Source organism: Perca fluviatilis, chromosome 21, assembly GCF_010015445.1.
Source record: "Perca fluviatilis chromosome 21, GENO_Pfluv_1.0, whole genome shotgun sequence".
NCBI classification, from domain to species: Eukaryota; Metazoa; Chordata; class Actinopteri; order Perciformes; family Percidae; genus Perca; species Perca fluviatilis.
In genome coordinates, this window is record NC_053132.1 from 17,909,846 (window position 1) to 17,925,287 (window position 15,442).

The following is a 15,442-nucleotide window of genomic DNA, read 5'->3' on the forward strand; positions in this document are numbered from 1 at the left end:
ACACTTTTGAGCAAAAATTCTAATACAAAAAAAGGTGAATCGACAAGGACCGTTTTCCGCGTCGTTTCCCGTTTTCTGAGACCTACCTCTACACGAGACACGTTGTTGATCTCAGCTGCCAGGGAGTCGGAGAAGGAGGCCGACATCAAGTTCTTGGCTCCCTGGATGCTCAGGTTGATAATCTGGCCGTTTAACTCGTCGTTCTGCTCCTTCAGGCTGCGGTTGTCCTGGAGAGGTTGAGTCGGATGGAACACATCATAAAAACAGTACAGGCCGGATCCTGAATTATATATATAGAGTGATAGAATGAGAAGACACGGCAGGAAGTAAAGGACACTCAGAATGTGCGTGCTACCTGTTTGAGGCGTTTGATCTCTTGCTCCAGCTCGGCTTCGCGTGTGCGGGTCTGATATTCCTGCAGCCCCGCGCCCGGCGTGCGCCCTCTCTTTGCTTCAGCCTCCAGCTTGTAGAGCTGTAGGTGCTCGAGCTGTTTACGCAAGTCCTCAATGAGCTGAGGTACAAACGAATCAAGAGCCACCAGTTAGTAAAGCTCTTAGGAATCTTATCAAATTAGGGCTAAAACGCTCGATTCATCTAGGCTTGATGGTGTTTTAAGCCCCCAACGTCTCCTTCCAGGCAGCGCTGTGACCGTTGACTTCAAGGCACCTAACCTTAACCCTAACCATTGCCTAATCTTAGTGCCTTCCAGGCAGCGTTGCCTGGAAGAAGACGATGGGGGCTTAAAACACCGATAAACTTAAAGACAGGAACATTTGACAAATGACAGTGAGGTTGTCCAACCATACGCTGTATTGTAATATTTTGTATGCAGAGTACCGTTTATGTTGTACATAGAGAACCCAGTCCCACCTCCTGAGTGCACTCCTTCTCCTTCTGGTTCTGGTGGCGCTCATGGCTCAGCTTGTCAGCCATCTTCCTGCGGGACTCCGTTTCTTCCTGCAGCCTGTCGCACATTGCTTCGGTCTCATCCTGCAGCTTCCTCTTCTCCTGGAAAATGAAAAAGAAAAAAACAAAAAAAACAAGGTGAGCATGAAGAGGAGTGTTAAGACTGATGGGAAATTGAACAAGGAAAGGCAAAACAAACCAGGACATGAGATATTGCTTCTCTTACCTCCTCTTGTCTCTCAATGTTTGCTCGAAGACAAGGAACACAGGACCTCAGCTCACTGTTCTCCTCGTCCAGCTGCTGCAGCCTGACAAGCAAACACAGATCCACATCAGAAACCTACTGTACAGCCACAAAGTAACAACGCTATACCACAGGGAAATACCTTACATCCAGTGGCAGATTAGTGCCAGAGGGTGGCAGTGTAGAGCCATGATCCCTCCAACAAACAACATGTGGACCACTGGCATCACAATGAACAAATGTGTTTTTAATATGCCGTTAAATCTAACACAGCAAACACACCAAAAACTACAAACTAATATCTTCTCAGGATATCAAACACAGACAGATTTTGTTGTCTATATCCAGTTAAAATGATCATCAAAAACTTTTTTGTTCGTCAATTAGATCTTATTTTTTGCCGTTTATGGGCTTTTTTTAACTCATCAAAACAACATACACAGGGATACAACTGTGTTAACAAACCAGGTAGCGTGTGCAGACCTTATACAGAAGATAAATCCATCTGTTGCACAGTAAATAAATATATATAGATTGTTCAAGCAGCCACCATAGATATTGTAAACACAACCATCTGCTCACCTGGCCTGCAGGTTTTCCAGCTCCAGCCCCCTCTCCCTCTCCAGCTTGATCAGGGCCTCCTTGTGACGACGAGTCTCCTGCTGTAGTTTCTCGTCGGCGTGGACCTCCTGCTCCTTCAGCTGCTCCTCTAAGGCATTGGCCCGGTGCACCAGGTGAAGGTTCTCCTGGCGCAGCCGCGTATGCTGCTCCCCCGATGACTCAGACTCCTTTTCCAGCTCCGCCACTCGACGCTCAAGGAGGAGCACCTGGGGAATGTGCATGTTTTAAGGTTAGTGACACACAGATGTAAATGTACTGTAAGAGTAATCAACTATAATGCATTAACAGGTAGGGGTGTTGAAATTAATCACTGCATTGAGATAGATAGATAGATATAGAGATAGATAGAGATAGATAGAGATAGATAGATAGATAGATACACATATGCATCGGTTTAACTAAATATGAAATGTTTCTTCTTTATTTCCAACTGCTGTAACAGGTGAAAACTGTGGCCGCTCACAGGTATGAGTCGTGCGTAAGCAGAGGGATGTGAACAAGCAGGTGTTGCTGAAAAGGAGCATTAGTTAACTTCTTCCACAGGCGAGCACTCACCTTGTCTGTGATGTCGTTGTCAGCGAGCTCCAGGATGTCCCGAGTCAAGTCGCTCATGGTGTCCAGAGTCATCGAGCTGTTCTGGAGGAGATGTCTGCACGTGGAGAGAAAAAAAATAAATAAAAAAAGTAAATCCCCAGAGCCAGTTCACATTTGACAAACTACTGTTTTTGTATGCCAAACAAAACCATCTATTACAATCATTCTAGAAATATGAACCCTTGCCTGCTGAAATCAGAGCAAGCTTTTGGCTCACCTTGCTACTTTCTTGCTGGAGAGCCTCTTGCCAGCGCTGGATAGGAAGACCGAACAACAGGAAAAATGGTCAGGAAGAGAAAAAGGATAAAAGGAAAGAGACACCATCTCCTGGTATTTGTCCTATCTAACCCCTGTCCCGCTCTCTGCAAGTAGAGGAGCCCCACAGAAGAAAAAAAAAAAAAAAAGGTATGTTGAGGTGGTTTTTTTACTGATAAAATCACTGGATTTTTGTTGAAACTAAAGCTACAAGATATTCACACATCACAGCAATCTAACATAAAACACAGCAGCATGTATTAACAGTGTCTAACAAGTGCTGATTTAGGATCAGTTCTGACCTGTGACAGCATTACAGAAACTTAAATCCTAAAACAAGAGTTTTTTTCAGGTTTCTAAATTCCTAATTAAAGTTAATTCTGAAGTTCTGAATTGTGCCCTATTGCATATTCAGTTGCTTAATACATCAAATAAGATTTCAGAATGACCAAGTTTCTGTAATATAGCTACTGGTCAGTAATCCTGGATCAGAAAGTCGGTTCCGATATAAGAAAGCTCTGACACATTTTATTTCACTAGCAGCAGTCATTCTGCAACAACTTAAAAAGAAGCATGTGGACAATGACATGGAGAGCAGAAAATACTGAAATAGACACCACTCACCTGTTTCATATTTCTACAATCAATTTATTAAAGGTCCCATATCATGTTCATTTTTAGGTTCATACTTTTATTTTGTGTTTCTACTAGAACATGCTTACATGCTTTAAAAACACATTTTTCTCATACTGTCTGAATATAGCTGTATTCACCCTCTGTCTGAAAGTTCTGTTTTAGCGCCTGTCTCTTTAAGCCCCCCTCCCGAAAGCCCAGTCTGCTCTGATTGGTCAGCGTTACTGGATCTTCTGCATCTACGTCTCTGCACTGTCACTGCAGCCGGGGGAATGACTGTAACAGCACTGTAGCAGCACTTTCTATCTATATATAGTATAGTTGTGACATCACAACCGTACAGAAGTCCTGAAGACTCGTTTTAAGACACCGTTTCTGAATACGGTCTGTGTGCATTTCTTCATGGATTGAGTGTTTTGATACTTAAAGTATTTAGTGTTTATAGCACCTTGACCCACTTTATAATAAAATGATACAATATGGGACCTTTAAGCTTATTTTCAGATGAGCAAAATATTCACTATGACAAATCATAATTTGTACGGATGGTAACAATGGGAAGGCGCTGGCTACCAACACCTAAGAACTGCATCAAAGCCACTGAAATGCCTTGAGTGAGTTTTACCATCAATAAATACTAAACGTTAAATATCAACACACTGCAACTCACACACAAAAAGAGGGTGCAGATGAAAAAAGATTGGGAACAGTATGAGGTAAAATGTGTTTAAAACACACTCACAAAATAAAACATAATGTGAGAGAGAGTTCACACACACACACACACACACACACACACACACACACACACACACACACACACACACACACACACACACACACACACACACACACACAAACACACACACACACACACACACACACACACACACACACACACACACACACACACACACACACACACACACACACACACACACACACACACACACACACACACACACACACACACACACACACACACACACAAAATGAGAACATGCATGATACTGCATCTAATCAGCACTGCAAACACATTCACATGGAGTGGCTTGTGAATGACGTGTTACCTAGTCATCTCTAGGAAATTGAGACGAGTGGAGAGGTCCTCGAGACGACTTATTTGTTTGTGACACTGACTACAGAAAAAGTCCAGCGCCTCCTCCCTGAGGAAGCTCTGAAAGCAGTCAGGGAGAGGAGCAGGTGCACTGGAAAGAGGAAACAGGGAGGAAGAGGAGGAGAAGTGGTGAGAGACGGACAAGAAGGGGTGCACTGAGGTGGGACAGGAACAGCTCTGGGGGGTGCAGGAGGTGTTAGTGAAATCCAAAGGAGAGTTTGAAAGAGTAAAGTGGGAGGGAGATGTGGAACAGGCTGCAGTGTGGCTGTGATTTGCGTTCTGGGTAGCGTTAAGGAGACAAAACGTTCTCTGAGAAAGAATGTGTTCATCTCTCTTCAGCGCGGATGAAATTTTCTTTCCCCTGCTGCCAAAACATTCTTGTCTTTCAACTTTGGCATCTTTGCCGCGAGCTCAGAAAAACTACAGAATGGTTACAATTAAGTCAAAAACATCAAAACAACTTTGAGCTCTCAAGCAAATGAATGAAACCCACATTTGACCATTTCATTTAGAGTCTGTATCTTCTCCTCACATCACCTCTGCCGGCTGATTGTTCATTCAGGGAGCAAGTCAGCTCTGAATTATGCAACCCGCTGGCACAGGTTCCTCTTTATGTAGGCAGAAAAATGGCGTGGCAGACTATGAGGGATGGTCACTTGATGGTCCTATGCGCGGTTTTACCTTTTTCTCCCTGAAGGATGGCTTTGTTAAATAATCTTACAGCGATGTGTTTTTGTAGAACAGAAGCAACCCAATAGTGTGTATGTGTAGTCAAAACGCTGTGATATGTAGATAGATGTGTATGTGTGCGTGTGTGTGTGCGTGCGTGTGTGCGCGCGCGCGTGTGTGTGTGTGTGTGTGTGGGCAGCACTGCTACATGTGCCAACAATGAGCATGATTGGCTCAAAACACAGTGACGCATTCACACTGAGTGGGTGAAGTTTGTGGGATGCAGTTATATTTTATTTGTGTTTTTTTTTTTTTGCCTAACCACCACCAACTTGTGTGCCATGTAATCCTTCACATGCAGTATGTAATTCACTGATTGAGATTTATTATTTATGGTTCTCAACTATCACTTGAGGATGCATAATTAACCCTATATTTGTTTTATCCTTTCGTACATTTACTTTGATTTATCCAAAAAAATATACCAAACAGATGTTAAAAAATTAACAGTAAGGATGCATCTGTATTATTGCTTTTGGTGCCAATCCAGTAAGACCAGCTTATTTCAGTATTGTCAATGGGCTACAAAAACTAGGCAGTTAGTTAAGCAAAGCAAATTAAGGAAATATCACCCAAGTGGGAATTACGCATTATCCGGCTTCTGGTCTCTGATGAAACAGAGGAGGGTTGGAAAAAGATGACTGGGAACAGGCTAGGCTACGACAGGGGCTTTAACACAAATGACTGGTGCCATAGAGAGGAGTGTGTATGTGTAGAAATGTGGCTGCATTTTCATGCTTGTTGGGCAAGTCACACTGCTAACTGTATCTGTACTTCTGTAGCCCAGAGGCAAAGCTTGTTGGATACTCCTTAAGGTGTCTGAAAAACATCCCCCTCGTCTGTCCCAAAAAGCATGGCAACAGGTGCCACACTTACAGTGCTACAGTAGTTTAAAACATATTTACCCAGACTACTCCGGATCACACAACAAGGGCAAATGAAAGGAGGCACAGTTTTTGAACAGGATTTAGCCCAACAGCCACATTTTCAATAGCTTTTGCAACAGTGAGAGTAAATGGAATGAACTTTGTATACACGTCATTTATCATTGCCCTTCGCCAGAAAAGGAGGCAGATAAGAGTTGGGAAGGACGTCTCCAGATAGCTCTTATCAACGTTTGACCTCAGTGTCTTTGTTGAAAGAGAAACATTTTCTCTGAAGAACATAAACAAGGGCATTTAAACCTGGACAATACAATGTCACACCTCTTATCAGGGAGGGTTGATAAAACGAATGTCTGGTGAAAAGGATATTAATATTCACATCAGTTAAATAATCTTCAGGCTGTCTACATTTCAAAAGGACTTCATACAAGATTAGAGTTCAACGCCAACTCCTCTTTGTCAGAGGAGCTGTGGTTTAGCCGTGTAGGGAAGACAAGCTCATACCTGGGAGAGAGCAGTGAGGAGCCATTGATCTGCTCAGGTGGCTGCACCAGAGGGGAGTGGCCCTCCCCCTCGGTCCCCTCCACGCTGCTCTCCAGTAGCAACTCAGAGCTGTTGCTTTCCCCAAAGTCCTCAAAGTGCTCCTCCTCTCCACCGATGACCGTCACCAGAGAGTGGTTATGGAGCTCAGAGTTCAGGGAGAACCTGAGGGGCACATAAGAATGGAGAACTGTTAGTGTGTGTGCTCACCTGCGTATACAACAACAGCGTAGCTAACTAGCCATAAATAGAGGAAAATGTGTCAGGTTTAGACAGGATAAACATGGGACATCCGGCTGGGTATAAACAGCCACATAACCATCCATTTACAAAACCTCAATCTCAGTCAAACCAATTTTTTGAATTCATTCAAAGGGAATAGACCTGCTTTAGTACTTGAGCAGTAGTTTCTGGATAAGATGGTTGTGTGTTGGACCCAGAAACGACTAGAGCCTACTGTAAATCCAGAACGAGTACAATTAATCTCCCCCCCCCCGGCAAGAGCGGCAATCTGGACAAGTTCGATGATCACTTGTCTTCAAAGGTAATCTGTTAATTCAGATTAATCCTAAACGTCTGCTTTGGCTCTTGTGCCTCACTGGTAATACAAAACCACAATAGGAACACTTGAGACGTGTGAGAGGAACCTTTGAGTAGTTTGATGTGGGTCAAGATGAAGAGTTGTTCTCAACTGCGCTGACCGAAAGGGCTGTCACTCTTATAATTGGCGGGTTTTGTTACACAACTGAACAAAACTCTACTTGGTGGATCTGGTAGTCTTTGCTGTGAATTGTGAAGTTCCAGTAAATAAAGTCTTTTATATTTATTTAACAGGAAAGCTGGCCACTTTCCTGTTCAACAGGATATGTTAGATGTCTTAAGCACACACACACACACACACACAGGACGAGGATGTCCAAATCAGCAGAAAATCTTGCCTCCTCAGCACACGATGACAAAGCCCATTTTCCTTGTTTACAAGACAAATGACATTCATCTGGCCAACTCAAAGCTAAAACATCACTTTAATTCTCAATGTGAAAACCTAAAATCCTATACTGTTATACAAAAAAAGCATTTGTCAGCTTCAGCCCCTTTTAACCAAGACAACAATGCAGTTTCAGCTGCAGAAATGTCCTGTGCAAACATTGGGCTCCACTGGTTAAATAGTAACAGATCCAATTTTGGAGTCACTTACCCTTCTTTACTCAGGCTCTTACTACTTGGCCCCATATTGAGGTCCCTCACGCAGAGGGACGGCGAAGAGAGAGAACGCATCTTTAAACGCCCTCCGCTGCCCTGGCGTGAAAGCCTTGGAGCAACTGGAGTCAAAACACCGGACAACCAGAGTGGAATTCTGAAGTTTCACAGGTTACACCGATTTAAAACAAAGCCACGACTCTCCAGTTTGGAGGAAACAAAAGGGTCTGCTTTTGAAAACGGCAAAGGCTGTGGTTCTAAAGAGCTGCAACTCAGTGCCACATGACTGATGTTGCATCGTCTGTGCTACCCGAAAGACTTGAGGCTGTACCACAAAGGGTGGACTGCGAGTGGGTTAATCAGATTTGAGGCTAAGCAACAGCCAACAGACAGTCCTGCTGACCGTCCAAGTGCCAAATGTGTGTGGGGACACGGGTAGGACAGAGGAGGGTGGGGGAGGCTAATCCTGTTAGATTCTTAATCCCCAGTCCAGTGCATATACTCCTACCCTGAATATGGCTAAAGTTAGCTGGGCTAACACATGGTAAAATCTCAGTTTACTTATGGACCTTTTTGTTGCATTTACTCACAGTCAATGTTGAATCACTTTAAGTTGCAAATTGTCTGTGACTTGTTGTTTGGGCATGAGAAACATGCCCATATTTTTCATAAAAGCTTATCTACTTTAACAGGGAGGTGAGATGGTGATGAGTCTCAAAATCCTTGGTAAACAGACGGCTGAAATAAGAGAATATAAAAGGTCACAGTGTTAGGTTCCCGTCAGCAGTGGATTTAGCAGGGCGATGGTATGAATAAGTGGAGGAGAGGGACTGAGATTTGCCCGTGCCACAAAAAAAAAAAAAAAAAAAAAAAAAAAAAAAGAGCTAACTCAACACTTCCTGGAATTCAAGGCTCACTCATGGAATGGGAAGTCCAAAAACATCCCTGTCAGGCAGACCACTCAAAGCCGTCATCCAGCCGGACCAACGGGTCACAGCGTCAGCAGATAGGGCCTCACTTCTCTGCACTTCCTTCCTTGTGTTTGCCCCAAATAATACATCAACAAGAACATTTGTGTACAGACATATAGACCTCATATGCAGCAACTTACCTGTAATTACCAATAAGCGAGAATGAATCAAATTCAAATCAAGATAAAGATCTCCTACTCGTCCTACTTGTCTGATGCAAATAATGGATCATAGCAGCACAGAGACAGTTTGTCACTGTGTTTTTGATCCACGATGACTCACTACCATGCTTATCAAATGTAGTTCACTGTGCTGCTACTTTGTCTTCTATGGTAGATTTAAATGGAGGTTACTTTTACCAAAAGAGTCAGTGATAAAGGTATAATAATGCCAAGTCTTTCTGATTTAGACAAATCTATTTGAAAAGGACTTGTGACACAGACTGACAGCTGTGTGTCAGTATGAGAAACTGTCTAATTCTTGCAAAGGTTACCATTTCAAAATATCTCACTCTGTTATCATGAAAAGTTTAAGCCATTAACTGAGAATCCAGAGGGGATGAGCAGATTTCAGTCTCCGATATAAAGGACGATCCACTCAAACCGACTTCGGTAAAGAATGGTGGAAGGGCTTTTCTGTGCTCAAGGTCTCGGGCGCTCACTCTGTCCACATTTCTAGTTATGTCTAATTGAGCTTTCCTGTTCAGACATACAGAAAACATCAACAGTCTGACTAAATGTTGCCTCCAACTGCCAGTCACAATACATGAAGTATGTGTACAGGAGGAGCTGTATTTAATTGGAAGAAGAAAAAAAAAAACAGAGGAAACCAAACACCGAAGAAGAGTAAGATACTTTATGTTTGACTGACTCTCTACCCACTGGTGTATCTAGAGGAATTTAAGGTCAATAAAGTGGTGGCTGTCTATTGCCTGTGTTTAATCTGCCTGTCTGGTGACCCAAATAGAACCCAAGTGATCCAGCGTTGGGCGGGAAAGACTTGCAAACCATGTGATCTGTGTGAAAGGTTAGTGTAGGGCAACTCCAGGGCTAACCCTTAGCTGGAGATGTGACACACATTTACGTACACTTTGATGCCAGCAGCGATTACGAACAGAATTATGATGTTGATCTCATGGAAAGTGGATTACAATTGATGATGTTTCACAGAAGTCATTCAGGGTTGCAGCATACAGCAGAGGACTTAAATAAATATCCAGGAAATATCAGTGTATTGGCCAAAATTGACATTGTGTATATGGCTGAAGGTGAAATTTATACAGACCTATTTCCGCCATCTTCAGGGTCGTGCAGTGTGGCCTCGATGCCGCTGTCCGTTTCCACGTCCTCATGCATCTCGGGGGGTACGAGGGCCCCTGTGTCCTCATCGGTGAAGGTCTCACACTCACTGTAAGTGCTCTCTGAGCCCAGGTACGCACTGTCCGTCACCTCATTTTGCTGCAGTAACAGAAACCGAAAACAATCATTACCTTATGCCCATCAGGCAGTAAACAGACAAACCTACTGATCGGAACAATTTACCATGGTAACAACAGGGCATGAACATTAATAGAGTGTATATTAGGGGTGGGAATCACCCGAGGCCTCACCATACGATATCATCATGATACTTCTGTCAATACTATATTATTGCGATTTTAAACATATTGCAATATTCTGCGATATACTGCAATTTATTAACTTTTTTCCAACTTCAACATTTTCCCCATTTCATATTATGTCACCAAAAGTGAACTTTGTCAACATCTGTTTTATCTAAAAAAGATAAACTCTGTTCAACTACAAACTTCAATGTTATTGCTGCAAAATGGGATTGTCAAGCAGACAAACTGACCAACACATATATAATAAAAGATCGATACTTGGCGTCTGTGTATTGATACAGTATTTCCACGGAACATATTGTGATGCTATGCTGTATCAATATTTTCCCCCACCCCTAGTGTATATGCTGTATTTTCTGATTAAAATAATAACATCATAGCTCTGGAAAACTTTGCTCCAGTACAGCAAAAAACTGCACGGACAAACACGTAGTGCTCAGCAAGCGGTTGCCATCATTATGATAAACAGCCGTTGTCATTACTTTTGGTTCTGGATTTTACAGTAAATAGCATCAGGTGTATTTCAAAAATCAGGATTATTTGCAATTATGTGAAGCAAAACATAAAGAACACATAGGTTGGTCAAACAGTGTAGTTAAAAAAGCCATTTCAAAGCCAGTCTATTTTGAATCTTAAGGTCTAGCCAGTAACAGATGCCAATTATGCAAACGACCAAACACATCATGAAGCATATACCGACTTCAGAGACAGTCTGCTGTTATTCAGATGGCTGCTCCAAGCTAAACCTGCTGCATCAACACCTCTAAGCAACAAGTTCAAACAAAATGAGAAAGCTTTAAGCTTTCCATGCAACAAATACCAAATGCTCAACACAAAGCCCATACACTGATACATGCCAAAAAAGAACATCTGAAGCTATTAGCAACTGACACATTATGAGGTATCAGAGCTGTGAAGCAATAATGAAGGCAAAGACAGGTGAGTCATGTTGGAAAGCAGAACATACCATTATAAATGCAGTGGCAGGAGAAGCAGGGCCCAGAGGGCTATCGACCATGCCCAGAACCATTCTCACTGACTGGAAAGCCGGCCTGCCATGAGAGCTAACAACTACCAATGCTTCCTCACCTTCACTCTCAGAGAGAGTGAGAGAGTACGTTTGAGAAAAGAAAAAAAAGGGAAACACTGAAACACTTCGTTCAGCTCCACTGGGTGGTCAGAGGGGAGGAGACAGAGACAAAGTCCAAAGAGTAGCAGAAGTCAGCTGTAATGCTCAATCAACGCGTCAGGCCCGATTTAAAACACCACCCGATCAGCTGAATAACTGTTTAATCTTTCTTGGCCCCTGGGAACTTCACTTCCTGACACAGTGGGACAGTATAAATCATTAAGCCATGTTCTTCATGTTGCAGAGCGCACAGTAAATGAGGGCTATTCATCACAACAACCAAAGTCATAACTGTCTGACTGCGTGCCAATAATACAACTAACATGCTGTTAAGCTATAACACTACGAAAGGCAGAGTAAGTGCATAACCTGTATGACTGTTGACGATTACTGCTGTGCTATGGTTTCTATTTAAGAATTAAAATGTGGGATGGAAATGTGAAAGTTAGCAACGGCAGAAAATATTTAGTAAAGGAAAAACGGGGTGGATGGGGCGTTGCTTTTCTCTGATGCCAGGCCTCAGTTGAACAGCCTCACCTTGCCTGTTTTGAAAGCAAACAGGGTGAGAACAGCACAGCCATTGAGAGAGAGGAACCCTTTTCTGCCAGAAACTAGAGGAAAAAACAAGGCCATGGACACAGGTGTGGAGTCTACTTCAAACATAAACACAAACTTCCCCAAAACTCTGCTTCTGGGTTCCAGTAAACAGCAAATACAATAAAAAAACTAAAATCTGTTTAGCAGCTTATCAAATGGTCATATGTAACTAAACATATTAAGAATTAGACCTCAAGTGCAAAACTAACCTAGAAAACACAGGAGGAGAGGAAGATCTATTTCTCAGTTTACTATTGTGGGAAATTTAATATAGGATTCATTTAACTTTTACTGTAACTCCAATAATCTTAATTTCACCCTCAACTTGGTGGTACTCCATTATAATATATGAAAGATCTCTACTTTCGATGACTAACAACTTTCAGCAAGGCCTTCACTGTGAGCAGTCATTAAATCCAACGAAACTGTACAATACATCACATATGCCTCAACAAAAATCCACAATGTTTGTTCTACCAAAGTATTTCAGAAAAAGCCTGCTTTTATTATAAAATGATCAACTCACGAAGCCCTAAAAATGGATTGAAGTGAGGGAACCCATTCGCACTCTTGACTGTGGCACATGGGCCTGCACTTCTAAACCAAACCAAAAGAGGGAGCTGTACAGATGTACAGCCACTAAAACAACAGTTCAGAGTCCTGCAATGCTCGAAGTGCACACAATAGCAGAAACATTTCAATTTTGCGGAGGCCGGCAACAACGATGGTTAAATATACAAGTTCGGTGCACAAGAGGAGACAGGAATTCCAGATATGCTAACCACAACTGTAAAAACACACACATGTAAAAACTCAGGCACATTCCAGCTAATTCAATATTTGTCAAAGACGACTCAAAGGCCTACCCAGCCAGATGATATTTAGTGTCAGCCAAACCAGGGTGTTCAGTCTGTGGAACATTCACAGAGTGGTAATGATAGCTCTGCAAGCCACTCAGTGAATTACAGTGGGAAGAGTGAGAGTGCACATGGAGTTCAGCCTGTAACCTTCACACTGTGCTGCTCTGTGCACCAATGGAACACCTACACAACTAGAGAGAGGCTAAGCCTCTTGTGCGGTGCCTCACCTCATCGTACTCCTCTGGACAGCCCACAGCTCCATCGCCTGGACTGTAGTTTACATTGTAGAGCGGTGGCTCTGGACCTGTAGATAAGAGAGGAAGAAGGCAGGTTTAATGTGCACAGAATAAACACATACATTCAAACTGCAAAGGAGCCTCAGCAAACAAAAGACTGGTGTGTATAGTACCAATGCCGGTTTGCAAAACAGCAGCCATTATGAAGAAAGAATGTGTCACAGCAGGTTATAGATTTAAGTTAATGGTTTATAGAATGTACCATGAGAGTACTAATAGACTGAAAACACATTACAGTGATTAATTTTCTTCTCATTTATAAACCATTTGAATAAAAATAAAATACCAAAGTCAAGATTTTCATGCTTGACAATTCAAAATTGCATTTTTCAATATTAAATATGTATTTACATTGTGAACAAGTACACAATTACATATTCAGGAGCCTGTAAGCATTTGTTCTGAAATATGATAATGATAATGAGACAGCAATCTTTGATATTGCCTTATTCATGCCCAACCCTCCGGTTAGTAGTATAAAATGTTAATTTAAATGTCTGCCAAACTCGTGAAGAAGATCCACGATGTGACAAAGGCGACTCGATATACCAGTCTCTTCCTCTTACTGAAAACTGTTGTGTCTGCTTCTGTAGGCCTGTGAATAACATCTCAGAACTACCTGATAAAGTATAATACTAATATACTGTTTGATCTCATTTCATTATCACTGAACATTTTATATATCCATTAAATAATTCACATGAACTCATTCTTTACCATGAAACAGGGCAATTGTATCTACAGTATTTTATCCAAATGTAAATTGGATTACTTCAATTTAAACTTCAAATATGATCTAGATAAGGGAAGCAAATGTTGTTGCATAAGTATGCAATCAGCACATTTCAGAGTGTGTCCTAGCTGCCCTACTCTGGCATATTTACAGTCAGCAATTTAAGCGTGATGTGACCGTAAACATTATGTAACTTAACTTTTACACTTGCATTTCAAGGGCTATATAATGTCCTGTAATACATGTATGGGCAAAATAAAACAATAAATAAGGATAAGTAGCAAGCCATATCCAATTATTATGTGTCAATCCAGGCCTCTGTTGAGAGCACCGGCAGACAAGCAATGTAACCTGAGAAAGAGCAACAAGATGGAGCCACTGTGGCTCCTGTATCTAGTAAACAGAGCTGTGAATAGCACCCTACTGAGAGAATAGAACACAAACCGTGTTTTCAAAAGCTGCCAGGTTTTTGTGCCCCCTGGTCTTATGTAACCAGTTTCTCTTCGAGACTCATACACATTGCAAGCTGTTTAAGTGAAATGAGTCTGCGCAGCAGAAGCTTGCTTCTGCTTGAGCAACACACCTGCAGTTACTTGGCCTAATGTCAAAATATCAAAGCACACAGATATTTTCTAGACCAACTTTTGTTGTTCCAGACATGCAATAGCCACTCTAAGGGACAAGGCATTTCCATAGCCTGCAGGCCTGTCTTTATTAAAAGATACCCTTGCCAGTAACAAGTGGTGCCGAAATGAAATAAAAAAACAAGGTGAGGTGCATTGAATGAATAGAATTTAAACTAGACAGGCTGGGAGCTGGAAGAGTAGGTTATGCCTCCTGAACACAGCAGGGGAGGTGGAGAAACGGTGGTAGAGAAAACACACTTCATTTTTTTTTTTTTTTTTTAAGTGTCTAAAAAAAACTGCACTCCGCCTGTACAAGCATAGTGGAATTCTTTCAGCAGTGTGTGAGTGACCTGGGAAGTGACAGTTGAGGTCTTATCTTCACACACTAATGGAAAACTATCCGATTCATTCTCCACTTTGCCGATAACACAGAAAAACACAGAAGAGAGGCAGGAAAGACAGGATAGTGAGTAACGGGAACATGGAACAATGATCCATGGCTGGATCGTGACCAATGACATCATGGTTACACGATATGTGGTTTAGCCAAACAAGCTACAAAAAAACCAACCCAAAACAACTTAAATGACACAGGACTACAATTTATACACGACAGAGACGTTCAGCCAATTATTTCAGGTAATATAAAATATAGATATATAAAAAGCACAGATTGTGTTTTGGGTTTCAATATATTCCAAAACAGGCATGTCTGTGTAATCGCACTTTACAACACAGGTTTGCAACTAGTGACAAATGTAAAAAGAAAAGAGGCCAGGGCAGAGAGAGAGGACAGTAAATAATTTAGGTAAATAGGACTCTCTGCTCAAAGCCCATCTCTCTGCCACTCCTGCTCTAAAACCCTGCCAATAAGCCCATGTGT

General features: G+C 42.1%; 1 protein-coding gene across 5 annotated transcripts in view; it reads right to left on the reverse strand.

Moving 5' to 3' along the window:
• Positions 1 to 15,442, reverse strand: part of rab11fip3 (RAB11 family interacting protein 3 (class II)) — a 30,301-nt gene that overhangs the window by 3,931 nt on the left and 10,928 nt on the right. For 2 of the 5 annotated variants that reach the window (XM_039787690.1, XM_039787693.1), the window contains exons 3-13: positions 13,132 to 13,208; positions 9,979 to 10,151; positions 6,488 to 6,688; positions 4,324 to 4,461; positions 2,583 to 2,618; positions 2,327 to 2,420; positions 1,733 to 1,977; positions 1,133 to 1,214; positions 871 to 1,008; positions 356 to 511; positions 87 to 227 (exon numbers count right to left, since the gene is read on the reverse strand). In XM_039787690.1, coding sequence (XP_039643624.1) covers positions 87 to 227; positions 356 to 511; positions 871 to 1,008; positions 1,133 to 1,214; positions 1,733 to 1,977; positions 2,327 to 2,420; positions 2,583 to 2,618; positions 4,324 to 4,461; positions 6,488 to 6,688; positions 9,979 to 10,151; positions 13,132 to 13,208 — 1,481 coding nt within the window. Of the gene's footprint in view, positions 1 to 86; positions 228 to 355; positions 512 to 870; positions 1,009 to 1,132; positions 1,215 to 1,732; positions 1,978 to 2,326; positions 2,421 to 2,582; positions 2,619 to 4,323; positions 4,462 to 6,487; positions 6,689 to 9,978; positions 10,152 to 11,285; positions 11,426 to 13,131; positions 13,209 to 15,442 lie in introns of those variants that run through there. The other 3 variants (XM_039787694.1, XM_039787691.1, XM_039787692.1) reach the window with 3 other exon arrangements.